This window comes from Triticum dicoccoides, chromosome 3A (genome assembly GCF_002162155.2).
Source record: "Triticum dicoccoides isolate Atlit2015 ecotype Zavitan chromosome 3A, WEW_v2.0, whole genome shotgun sequence".
NCBI lineage: Eukaryota > Viridiplantae > Streptophyta > Magnoliopsida > Poales > Poaceae > Triticum > Triticum dicoccoides.
Genome location: NC_041384.1, coordinates 64,501,904 through 64,514,837, shown reverse-complemented (window position 1 = coordinate 64,514,837; position 12,934 = coordinate 64,501,904). Strand labels below are relative to the sequence as shown.

The window sequence follows — 12,934 nt, the reverse complement described above, 5'->3', positions numbered from 1 at the left end:
TCAAACCTGACAATTTTCCGATCGACGCCATTTCTCGACTGCCTGTGATCGTCAGAACGTGTGATGTGAAAGTCAGGAAATGAGACAGTTTTCCCTTTGACTTGTGAACAGACGAACAGGGTAGGCACCAGAACGGGCTCTCCTTGCCATAATCACTCGACAATAGATTTTGGTTGTGAACTTGGAGTGCCCAGGCGCACAGCTGACCGAGAGTGTTCTGTTTCAGGGACTGGACTCACTGGAGACCACTGCTAATAAGTCGCTAGAGGCAACACCACTCTGTTTGCTTAACACGATGATAATAACCTTTACTCTGTTTGCTTAACACGACGATAATAACCTTGTCAGAACTCACATGAGATCTTCATGTGCATCTACTCCAACTTGTACGCCTGACCTCCATTGTTTCAAAGAGAGGATCTGATATATCTTTTCACGTCCTGCGCGCCTTCTGGATAGGCTAGAGTCGCCTTTTCTTTTTGAATGAAAACTTGATGAAACGATCATGGGAACCAGCCACCTCAATCGCGATTGCACTTTAAATTTTTTTTATAGAACAAAGGCCGTCAAGATAACAATTTGCCAAAGTGATCAGAGAGATTGCACTTTTATTATCACTTTGCCAAACCCTTTTGTAGCTCTTCTTTTGGACAACCGTTTGTTTCCACTTTATGTTGGTGTATAACTGGTTTACTGCTCATGCAACATTGATAATTGATCAACTGCAATTAAAATTAGGTATGGGTCTTGTTTAGGGAGTGGTGTCTGGTCATATAATATATGAATTTCAATTACCATTCGTGTTAGCATCTCACTTGCTAACCAATCAACAGAACAAGATTACAGGGTTTGAGGTAGCTAATTCGATATGCAGGGGCAGCATGAAAGGGATCGAAGAAGAGAGACGGAGGTGGGAGAGAAGAGCCTGGTGCCGGTTGCAGCCTCCTCCCTAGCTACATATGGGAGCTCCTATTCAGCGACTTATGCGTTGAATAGGAAGGAAAGCGCACCTCCCGCTTCCCCCGCACGTGTTTTTTGGCCAACCAATGTGCGGGGTGGGACGCCCCCTTTTCTTTCATTTTTTTACTCTTTAAAACAATCTGAGATTTCAAAAAGCTTCCATTTTTTAAATGCAAATTTTGAAAAAAAATGTTTGAGATATCATAAAATGTTTGTGAATTCCAAAATAGTTTGTGGATTTAAAAATGTTTGTGATTTTGAAAAAATATATATTAAAAAAAGTTCATGATTTCAAAGAAAAGTTTGGGAAATAAAAAAATTCATGATTTCGAAAATATGTTTGAATAGTCCAAAAATTTTCATAAATTTTTAAAATTGTTCAAAATGTTCACAAACTTGTTCCCAAATTTCACAAAAATTCATCAATTAAAAACTGTTCGTGAATTTTAAAAATCATGCCCAAATTTCAAAAATTGTTTGTCGATTAAAAAATGTTCATGTGTTTCAGAAAAATGTTTGAGAACTTGCAAAAAAATGTTCATGATCTCAAAAAAATGTTCATGAATTATTATAAAATGTTTGAGAATTTAATAAATGTTCATGATTTCAAAAAATGTTCGCAAATACAAAAAATGTTCATGATTTTAAAAAATCCACAACTTAAAAAATGTTCAAGAATTTGAAAGATGTTCGCAAAATGAAAAGGAAAAAATAAACAAGTATAAAAAAATAAAATGAAAAATAAAATAAGCAAAAAGCAAAAAATAAAAAGGAAAAACAAAAAATATAGACGATAGAAAAAATAGAAGAGTTAAAAAGAAAAAATGGTTCAGGGAAGGTTCTAGAACCTTCCTAATACCGGAACAGAGACTCTACCATACAAGCCTCCGTGGGTCGGCCCAATATGAAATGTAGCGAATGCAGGCGTATGCGTTTGGTAGTTTAGAAAAGGATGAATAATTACTAAACCTAAATATGGCAGTGGAAAAACATGTGAGCTGGGAATGAATCTCAGGAAAAGGGGATACATCTACGATTGGAAGAAGATGCTAGAACCGCTACCGCACAACTTCAGTACTGCTTTTGGATTGAACTAAGCATAGATGGAAAAGATATGATGAACTTGGACGAACACAGCGTCCCCCGACGAACTAGGGCAGCCTAATGCAGATTGGAAATGAGGAGAAGCGAGTACCTGGTGGTGCTTAACGGACAGCGGAGTGACGCCGCGATCTCTGGTCAAGGTCAGGTTGATGCAGCAGCTAGGCTGGAGCTGTTGGAGAAGGTCGACGGCGGCAGCAGAGCTCGTGCGGCAGTGGTCGGCGCGAGGAAGACGAAGAAGAGAGAGGGACGGGGGTAAAAGTGAAAAATGACCCCCCCTACCTATTTTTATAAGGGGAAAAAGTGAATAGTAAGGGCTCCTTTGATTCAAAGGAATTTTATATGATTTCTAGAGGATTGAAATCCTTAGGATTTTTTTCTATATTGGTCCTTTGATTCATAGGATTGAATCCCATAAGATTTTTTTCCTATGAAATCTTTTGTACTACATTTCATAGGAAATCTAACATCCACTCCAACCTCTTTTTATAATTCCTTTGTTTTTCCTGTGCCATCAAACACGCATTGCTAATCCTATAGGATTCAAGTGGGCATGGCACTTCAATCCTATACTTCTTCTATTCCTACGTTTTAAAATCCTACGAATCAAAGAGGCCCTAAAATGGCAGGCACGGAAATCGAGGAGGCGTGATCATTATCTCAACGACAGAGACACCTCGATTCTCGGGATGACCGATTAAAGCAAAGATCTGTTCTGATGTCATAGCATTTTTTCTGAGATTAATGACATGGCGTCACCTTTCGTTATGGCGGGTTAAGAAAGTTTGTTAAGTTCAACGTTGAAAGATTTAAGAGATTCGTCAGCCAAAGGATGAAGATTGATATGAACAGGTTTAAATCAATCTGGAGCCTAATGTTGGGGATATAACCCCTTAGTGTGACCCGCCCAGGAAGGGTCGGGTTACACCGTTGGCGACTTATAGCAAGGGGTCCAAGAAGGTCCAAGAAGACAAGACGTGAAGACGGCGGTTCATAAACAGGCTTATTGGAGGCCGAAGACCCGGAGCCGACTCAAGACCCAAAGGTGTGAGCCATCCGATGAGGACTTGCTCTCTAAGGCAAGGGAATTAGAGCCGGAGTCGGTTACGTTGTGTGACCCGACCTGGACTCTTGTAAACCGCCGGACCTCGACCTGTGTATATAAAGGCGAGAACCGGCGACGGGTTAACTCAAGAATCAATTGATCGATATCTAGGTCAAGCGTATTTGCTCCCTTGTAATCGAAACTTAAGCAATACAACTAGAAGCAGGACGTAGGCTATCACCTCATTGTGAGGGGTCGAACCTAGGGAAATTCTTTGTGTCCTTTGTCTTGTCCAACCCCTTCAAGCTAACCCACGTTGCGATGGCTCCACACCTAAGTCCTTTCACTAGGGCATCTGTCGTGACAAGGTCTGGTGACCGCCCTCAGGGGTTCCTTAGTGGAGTCATGGCACCTTGCATTGTGCGAGGGCTTTAGGAGAATACAGTGAGCCATTGCGGCGCTTGAGGAGCATCGTGCGTCCACACCGCTCCAATGAAGATTAGCATCCGCAAGGGTATGAACATCAGGATACATCGTTGTCTCCGCGTTTCTTTGTTATCTCTTACCCGAATCTCTTACCCGAACCCTTCACTTATGCACTTACTTTTTGATAGCCTTTGTGCTTCAAGTTATAATTTTGTTATCACATAATTGTTTATCTTGTTTAGCATAAGTTGTTGGTGCACATAGTTGAGCCTAATCTATTTAGGTTTTGTGCTTGGTAAATTAAACGCAAGTTTTATTCCGCCGATCTCTCATTGGAATGATAAGTTGGCTATGACGAACTAATAAGTTTCTCTTCTTTTCACCTTCTTTAAGCTTATTCAAGCCAAAACTCTATTTGTTTTAAAGTGCCTATCCCCCCCCCCTCTAAGCGACGACCATGTACATTAAATTGGCACTGGCAATATCTCCCACCCTTAGTCTCGCCCTATTTACGAGCAACTTGGCAAACAACTGGGAGGCACTATGAGTTAGGCTAATGGGGCGACAATCTCCTATATGCGAGGCGCCCGGGTTCTTCAGGACAAGCACGATCAATACCTTGCCGAGCTTGGTGAAGCCCCTTCTATCTCCCACATACAACTTGAGAAGGGCAACCATGATGTCATGCTTGATAATTCCCCAAGCTCTCTGACAAAACACCTCGATGAAACCACCTGACCGAAAGTGCGATCCGGCGAAATCTCCTTGGTCACACTCCAAAGCTCTTCCTCCGTGAAAATGACATCTAGCTCATTCAGGTCCACCTCCTCGACTCGGAAGTAATGTAGGTCCAAGGTACTGTCATGAGTACCCACCATACCAAAGAGATCCTCGTAAGCGTTCAAGAACACCTCCACTATTATTTCCTGGTCAGTAATCACCTCATTACCCACCTTGATGGCCGAATAAAATTCTTAGCGCACCTCTAATTAGCAACCTCGTGAAAGAGCTTGGTATCAGCGTCCCCTTCTCCAAGCCACCTGATCTTGGATCTTTGTCGCTCAATAGTTCGTTGTAGCAAAGCCAAGCCTAACACAACCAGTTTCAGGGTTTTTCTGCAACCATGTTTCGTCCTCCGAGAGAATTCTAGATTCTTGCGTCACGTCCAGCTTCAGGATCACCAATTTGGCAATGGCCAATTGAATTTTAATATTCCCCATTTTCCTTTGTCACCATGTTTGTAAGTACTTAGCAGTGTTGTGAAGCAAGGCATCCAAGCGCTTGAAAGGATCCACAATTCGCGCGCCACACACCCAAGCCTCCTTGATCACGTCCTCAAAGCCTTCCAACTTGGACCAAAAGAGGTCAAATCCAAAACTCCTCTTAGCAAAAAACGACGCTCAGTGCTAAGTGGAGTGGCGCATGCATGGTCCGACACACATGTGGACAAGGCTTGCAGCAGACAATCCAGATATAACGAATCCTAGTCAGCAGGGACGATCTTAGTAAGAGTAGGCACCTCCCTTTCGTTGCTCGAGGTAAAACGGTGTTCATGCATATACTACCAACTCCTCTTTAATAATGGACTTTTTTTGTGTGTGTGGCATTGGTTTAATAGGGGGGTGGGGATTGGTTCTACAAAACACCCGTACATGTAGATTTACTGTTAAAGATAGTCGTACAAAGCATGGCCTAAATGAAACCCGTAAACCGAAGCAGAAGGCTGTACGCACCAAATATAGCTGGCCTCCCTGCTTATAAATAGACACACGAGCTAGTGTTTTAGAACACAATGAAAATGAGAGCCAGTCCCGACGTTCCCTCCCATCCGTATCTATCTTTAGGCCGATGAAGCAAAGCCCCTAGAAAAGCCTCCCTGCCCCGTCTGAACCTGAAACAGAAACCAAGAAGACGCGAGGCAACTGATCAGAACGCTACCTGGTAGCTACACCGATCGATCTCTAGTCGTTCATGGAGAGCAAGGCGACGCGCGTGCGTCTGGGGCTGGCGGCCCTGCTGCTGGCCGGCTGCCTGCTGATGGCGGGCCTGCAAGAGTCCCACGCGGCGGCGACGGAGGCGACGCAGCCGGAGACCACCACGGCGCGCGTGCTCAAGGTGACGGGCGCGTATATGCCGGAGGAGGCCAACCCCTACTCGCGCGGATGCCACGCCAAAAATGGCTGCCGCGGCTGATTTTTTTTTTGAGTCTAAACACACTTTATTATTCAAACAAGTCCATAAGGATACAATGAATGTCTGGTGGGTTTATAAGGCACAAATGGCGCCCAAGATCCAGACTGAAAGCGTGCTGCCGCGGCTGATGTGCACGCGCGTTTGTGCATGCATGGCACTCGTGTGTTTGTGTCTTGTTTCGGCAGGCCGTGTGTTTGTTGACCGCTCGTTTCAATTCGATTTGTTCATTCCTTACAGCGTGAGAATTAAACGTAGAACGATGTAATGGTATGGAGTACGCACACTTTCTCCTTCTCTGTAGGATGGACTCTTTATTATTTTGGCAATAGTGTTGACTTAGCGTCTCTAGCCGATTTCTTGTAAATTAACTTCGGGTGTCGCTAGATCTTCAGTCGACTCAGACTTAACTAAGTCTTAGTCAAGTGAGACAATATATACAAAAAATAAATTAAAGAAAAACTTTGCACGGGTCTTCATGTAAGATCGCATGAATATATCATCGACTAAGACTTCGTTATGTCAGAGTCGACTGAGATTTAGCAATCCCGTTTAACTTCTTCTATGCACCCTAACTTTTTAAAAATTGAAGGAGTTAAATTGTGAACTGACCTAATTGAATCCTCAGATTTAACTCTTTAAACAAACAGACCCCTATGCATTGCTCGGCAACATATCTTTGCACGGGCATTGTTCTAGTTGTGTGGCTAGGTCCACGTCAGGATTGTGCATCTGCGAGGATGTGCGATGACGACGGATGCAGGTGGTGGCAGCACATGGCAACATTGGCTAGGTGGTTTTGTTTGAGTACTGGGTCTTGAGTTTCAGGGATGAAAACTCTAATCCGTAATCGAATATATCCTTGGTATCTCCTTGGTATTAATATATACTCTCTTTATTGGAAAAGGTTATGTGTCTGTATATTGCAACACGAATTTGTGTGTGTTTATATTTCCACTTAGGAAATCCGTATTCTTTTTTACACTTGATGAAACCCATTGAGACCTTATTCGATTAAACCCTCTGAATCGAATAAGGCCTGAAAGAGATGAATTACTGGAAAAGAAAGTGGAAGCACTTCAGAGCTTCTGACCGTCGTGTACTTGGTCAACCCCCACAACTCTCTTCCAGTACCAGTGCTTCCCCCACAGGTTCCCGATCTGCTCAATGGGCATCCCCTTGGTCTCCGGCAAGAAGAGGTGCGCGAACGCCGTCATGACCAGAATCCACCCGGCGAAGAAGAAGAACAGCCACGCCTTCAAGCGGCACAGCATGGCCAGGAAGTACTGCGCGACGAGGATGGTGAACACGAAGCCCGACGCCACGGTGATGCTCTGCCCGGCGGACCGGACCTCCAGCGGGAAGATCTCGCTCGGTATCAGCCAGCTGAGCGGGCCCCAGGACCAGCCGAAGCCGGTGGAGTAGACGCCGATGAGGAAGATGAGGACGACGGCGTAGGTCCTGCTGACCTGGCCCTCGTCGCGGAGCTTCGCGGCCATGATGGCGCCGATGAGCACCTCGGAGAGGAACATCTGGACGCCGCCGAGGACGAGGAGCGTGCGTCTCCCGAAGCGGTCGACGAGGAGCATGGACGCGAAGGTAGACGCGGAGGAGACGATGACCATGACGATGGTGGAGAGCAGCGCCGCGCTCTCGCTCATGCCGATGGTGCGCAGCAGCACCGGCGCGTAGAAGCCGATGGCGTTGATCCCGGTGAGCTGCGTGAAGGACGGTATGAGGACGGCCATGGCAAGCTGCGGGCGGTACCGTCGCTGCGACAGGATGAGGCGCAGGCCGTTGTCGCCGGCCTGTCCCATTGCGTTGGCGGCGACGATGTCGTCCAGCTCTTCGTCGACGGCGTCTATGCCTCTGATCTTCTGGAGCAGCGCCTTCACCTCGCCACGGCCTTTGCCTTGCTGGACGAGGCTGTTGGGCGTCTCCGGCAGGAAGCTCGCGCCGACGATGAGCAGCACGGCGGGGACGCCGGCTAGGCCCAGCGAGAGCCTCCAGCCCCAGCCAGCCTTGATCTTCTCGGCGCCATAGTTGACGACGGTGGCGGCGAGAGCCCCGAGACAGAGGCTGAACTGGAAGCCGTTGCTGAAGGCTCCCCTGTATCGCGCCGGCGCCATCTCCGACAGGTACAGTGGCACTGCCTGCCATCAAAACCGTCAGTATATTTTTCCACGTAGATTACGATTTACGATCAAATATGTAGGAAATTTCTTCTTGTGACCTGATTGGCGAACCCAAGGCCGACGCCGAGCAGCGCCCTGCCAAGGATGGCCATGTAGACGTTGACGGCGCCCCCGCTGACCGCCGCGCCGCCTAGGTACGCGACGCCGCCGAGGATCACGGACGGCCGGCGCCCGTGCCTCTCCGTGAACCACGACGCGACGAGCACGGCCGTGAGGAGCCCCGAGACGTAGAGCGAGGAGGTGAAGAGCGTGAGGAGCTGGCTGTCGAACTTGCAGTAGTTGCCGACGCCGGCGCCGGCCTGCATCCGCCGGTGCACGTCCGGGAAGAAGTCCCTCAGGAACGGTTCCATGGACGACACCCCGCCCGCGGTGCCGATGTCGTAGCCGAAGATGGCGCCGCCCATGGCCGCCGTGATGCATGAGAGCGCCGCGAACGCGGTGACCCTCCCGCCGTACTGCCTCTGGTCCTCGCCGCCGCCAGCGAAACCCACGGCCATGGTACGTCGCGAAGCTAGAGTAGAGCTTGGTATCTGACTCGAGGCTAGCTAGCACAATATATGATTGACAACTAACTTGGCGAGGCTGCCTTCTCGGATGGGCTCTGTACTGTGCACTGTACTGGTGTTGACTGTTGACTGGAGCGATGCTCAGTTCTCATCGTCGTTCAGTCATAGCTTGATGTGCAATTTGGTTTGAAATTTCGCTCCATGCCATGCCGGATTTGTTTGTTTGTGCGCCGCAGCCACATAACCGTCACTTTTTCCACGCGATGCTTTGACTTAATTGGCAGTGTACCTATCATCCATTAGCACGTGTGGGTGTAACTTGTTTTTTTAGAAAACGTCGGCACTTTATTAATCAAGCAACATAATTACAAAGAGTCTCTCGGATATATTCCGGAATAGAAGTGAAAACACAAAAACCATTACAGCTCAAACACGATTTATCTAAATTATGAGTTAAAACATTAGACTGCCGACGAATAAACTTGACCCGAGAAAAAAGAATATTCGACATGCCATCTTTTATCTCCGAGACCACAGCATCAATGAGTGAACGATCGCGAACATGGAAATTGATTCTCTGCACCAAAGAGAGGCAGTCGGAGGCGATATCACCAAATCACATCCCATCTCACGTGCAAGGTTAACTGTGTGGGTGTAACTTGTTGGGCCCTCCTTGAATAAAATGTTTTTTCTTTTGGAAAAATGGAGGACTGCAGTCCTGTAGAAAAAGAAAAGGTTGGAAGGAATTGCACAAATACACAACCACTAGGGCAACTCCAACACGGATCATCAAATCACCCCTAAATGTCTAAAGCGTACAAATCAATCCAAGGTCGTATGCACCTTTTGTATTCAAAACAATGGGTTGTGGAAAAAGTGCTCCAGAACCTCCGGATGCAACAAAAAGTTTGTACAGTTGCGCCCAAAAAATGGATTTGTGGTATTGTTTAGTGTTTTCTTCGCACAAATTCATCCCCAAAACAATATCAGATTGAAAAGTGTTGAGCATAGAAATCGATCAGCTCGTCAAGAAGGACAAGTCTGTTGTTGGTGTCATCGCGATCCAAAGTCATATGCAACATCCACGATAGATAAAAGAGGGCTCTTATTTACCTATATATTATAGCATGAAGCCTCACGTACCCGGTATGGGGCCTTCAGGCCTACTTAGCCGAATTAGGTTAGAAATTTATCTTTTGAACGAGATTTGAGTCCTTTCTTGTATGATAAGTCCAGCCATCTCATATAAAGACTAGAAGAACACCCGTGCGTTGCAACGGGGCCACATTAAATTTAAGAGTTCAATATCAATTATGTTAATATTACATTTAATATTCTCATACATATCAAGTGACATTGGCGACCTTTTTACCATCAAATTCTCACACACACTCTCTCCCTCCCTCCTTCTCACTCTCTCTCCCCCTCTCCCTCTCTCTCTCTCTCTAACACACACACATATCCATCTTATTGGGTACGGGACCATAATCCATCTATTTCACACGCACACGCGCTAGTGCATAACAATATAGATTATAAAACAGGTTCAAGGTAGTAACAAGGATTCTTCTCATGCATTAATAAACAAATGTTCTGCACTGAAGACAAGATAAACAATTCCCAAAGTGCATCAGAGCATCACAGAACATTACTGGCAAGATAAATGCACGATGTACCGGAACTGCTCGGATGAACCGGAACAGAGCCAACATATATCATCCTAGACAAACGCAACATCAATCATTTACCTTGGTACTTTAGGGACCGACAGGAGGATGCATGTAGAAGCGCTTATTGCCTGCGAATCCACAGTCAGAGAGAGAAATTGGAACCCATTCCCATCACCAACTGATAAAGAAAGCATGTACGAAAATTGATATCGGGCCAACTTGGATCTTCGGTGATTGTCCGCCGGTATGGAGAATTTAGGAGGGTGGGTGCAGGGAGTGGCCTTGTGGATGATGGATGGAGGCGCGGAGGGATGTGGTCGCCGGAAGGTCGAAAGCGTAGAGGGTCGGGCACGTTAGGTGGAGCCGGTGGTGCGCGACAACCGGAGGCGGCCCAATCATGGGCGGCGAACCGACGATAGCCTCGGCCCATCTCTCGACCCAGCGAAGATAGAGAGGGCAGCACTGCCGATGCTCGAGGCCGCCGCTCGGCACCATCTATATCGAGGGGAAAGAGAGGCGAGAAAGCGATAGGGTGATGCGGGGCTAGGGATTGCGAAGGAGGGTGGGGGTGTGCGATTTGAATGGATGGTTCTGCCCACCGTTTTCTTGTACGTGGCGGTGGAGACGGCGGCGTCCAGCCATGCAGGCGAGACATGGGTTGAGCCGGGCACACGGCGAGGCGCAGTAGCAGAGGCGGGAGCGATTTTTTGCTACTGAGATGCATGGTGTGGGATTGATCGTTCATGTTCTCTTTTGCTTTTTAACGGGAGATGGATGCAATTTTTTCACGAGGGGAGAGATGCAACCACGTACATATTCTATAATAAATTAATTAGGTCCATAACGGGAATTCTTTACAATGCGTTAAGATTTACGTGTTAGTTTTCTTAATAAAGAAATGCACTGATGTAGAGATTGATTGATTCGGGTAAGGAAAGATAGATTCGTGATCTTTTGTATGTTAGGAAATTAGTGGTTTGCAAGGAAAGAGTGGAGAGAAAAAGAACCAATGCGACCACGTATAGATTCCATAATAAATTAATTAGGTCCATAACGGGATTTGTTTACAATGCGTTAAGATTTACGTGTTAGTTTTCTTAATAAAAAAATGCACTGATGTAGGGCGCGATTGGTTCGGATAAGGAAAGATAGATTCGTGATCTTTTGTATATTAGGAAATTATTGGTTTGCAAGGAAAGAGTGGAGAGAAAAAGAACCAGTGGAGGTGAGAGGAGGACAAAAATAAACCGTACGAGGCTACCAACTGCTCCATTAGGAGTAGAGATTGTTTGTGAAAATAACGTGCGACGACGACTTAGCGAGCGGATCCCCTTAAAAAAGACATAGCTAGCAGATTCCCTTAAAACTGGTAGGAAAGGATACGATCGATGACGTTGATAAATAGTGGTGAATGTTGGACTAATTTACTATCATCATGCATGGAAACGAATCATCAAGAAAAAGAATACTTCCTATTACTACACTCATAGGAAGCTTCCTAATCTCTGCTACCAAACAGTTTCTGCCCAAACAAGGAAGGAAAGTTATGGACGTGATTCGAAAGGAAACAAACATTATGAAGATTAATTAATTTAGATTTGATCTTTAGAGATTGATTGTGATTGATTCTTTTACATAAAGACATTACTAAATAATTTGCGTTAGTAGGAAAGTTCTGATCTGTTCAATTTTTTTCGTTGTGTGAGAGGGTGAAGTGAAAATAAATCGATGAAGTGGGGGAGGCGACGAAAAAAATCTACGACGGTTAACCTACGAAAAAAAACCGGACGAAAGTGGTGGGACGAAAAAAAACCTGGAAGCGAGACTACCAACTGCTTCATTAAGAGTAGAGATGAGAGGTGACAACTGATTAAAATAACACACAATCACAAACGCATATACTACTTTTACCCTCCTTTTTACATCTCTCGCTTGAGGAAAAGGGTTTCCTCCCGCTTTATATTAGAGCAACTCCAAAGGGCCAACCCATTTCGTCTGCATGCGTCCGTTTGGGTCGGCGCGGACAAAAATGGCGGTCCAACGCGCCGACCCAAACCCAAATCACGTCCGCGTCGCGTCCGCGCCGACGCATTTGCGGCCTAAATTTGCGTCCCAAATGCGTCGGCGCGGACGCCGAACGGACGCTTCACGCGCCTTCTCGCTGTCCGCCGCGTCCCCACATGGCGGCCGCCCAACTACCCACTGCCCATGCGGTCAGCTTAATTTATGACCACGGGCCCACGCGTCAGCGACGGCGCTCGTCCTTTTTTAAGCCGACCGTGCGGCGGGGCCGTCCTTATCCAAACTCGCCGTCCACATCTGCCAAACTTTGCTCCCTCGTCGCCGGCAAACCCTAGTCACCACAACCACAACGAGATGGGCCTCTTCTCCGGCGCCAGCGACAGCAAGGCCAAGGGCAAGGCCCACGCCACCCCTTTCCCCTCAGAGTTCCTCCCGCCTCCGTCGGCGCCGGCGCCTCGCCGGCAGAGGCAGCGCGTGAACGTGCCAGTGCACCAGGCGGAGTGGCACTGGCAGCACCGCCAGCCTCTGTTGTATCTCAACGTGATGCTGCCGTACAACTGGCATCTGGATCCAGATAGGATCCCAGTGCCGGAGGCGCCGCGGACGGCTCAGGCTCACGTGGAGGAGGTGCGGCGCCGGCGGGCACTGCTAACGCCGGAGCAGCGCCGCGAGGCCGCCTACGCATCCAACTCGCCCAACTGGGTGAGGTGGTTCGCCTTCAAGCACGAGGAGGCGAGGCGACGGGGCGTGCACGAGGTCGACCGGAGCTCGCCGCCACCGGCGCTCGTCGTCAGCGAGGAGGACCAGACGGCGGAGGAC

The 12,934-nt window shown here is 47.4% G+C and overlaps 1 protein-coding gene across 1 annotated transcript; it reads right to left on the bottom strand.

Annotated features, from left to right (window-relative positions):
• Positions 1-6,607: 6,607 nt before the first annotated feature.
• Positions 6,608-8,432, bottom strand: LOC119271241 (hexose carrier protein HEX6-like). The gene is made up of 2 exons (XM_037553148.1): positions 7,956-8,432; positions 6,608-7,875 (listed from the first exon to the last, which is right to left on the bottom strand). The coding sequence occupies exons 1-2, from the start codon at positions 8,412-8,414 to the stop codon at positions 6,802-6,804; spliced, it is 1,533 nt and encodes a 510-aa protein (XP_037409045.1). The 5' UTR covers positions 8,415-8,432; the 3' UTR covers positions 6,608-6,801.
• Positions 8,433-12,934: the final 4,502 nt, after the last annotated feature.

Coding starts and splice junctions, on each gene's coding strand:
- LOC119271241 (XM_037553148.1), bottom strand. CDS start 8,414: ATGGCCGTGGGTTTCGCTGGCGGCGGCGAGGACCAGAGGCAGTACGGC. Junction 7,876..7,955: donor GCCTTGGGTTCGCCAATCAG/GTCACAAGAAGA, acceptor TTTTGATGGCAG/GCAGTGCCACTGTACCTGTC.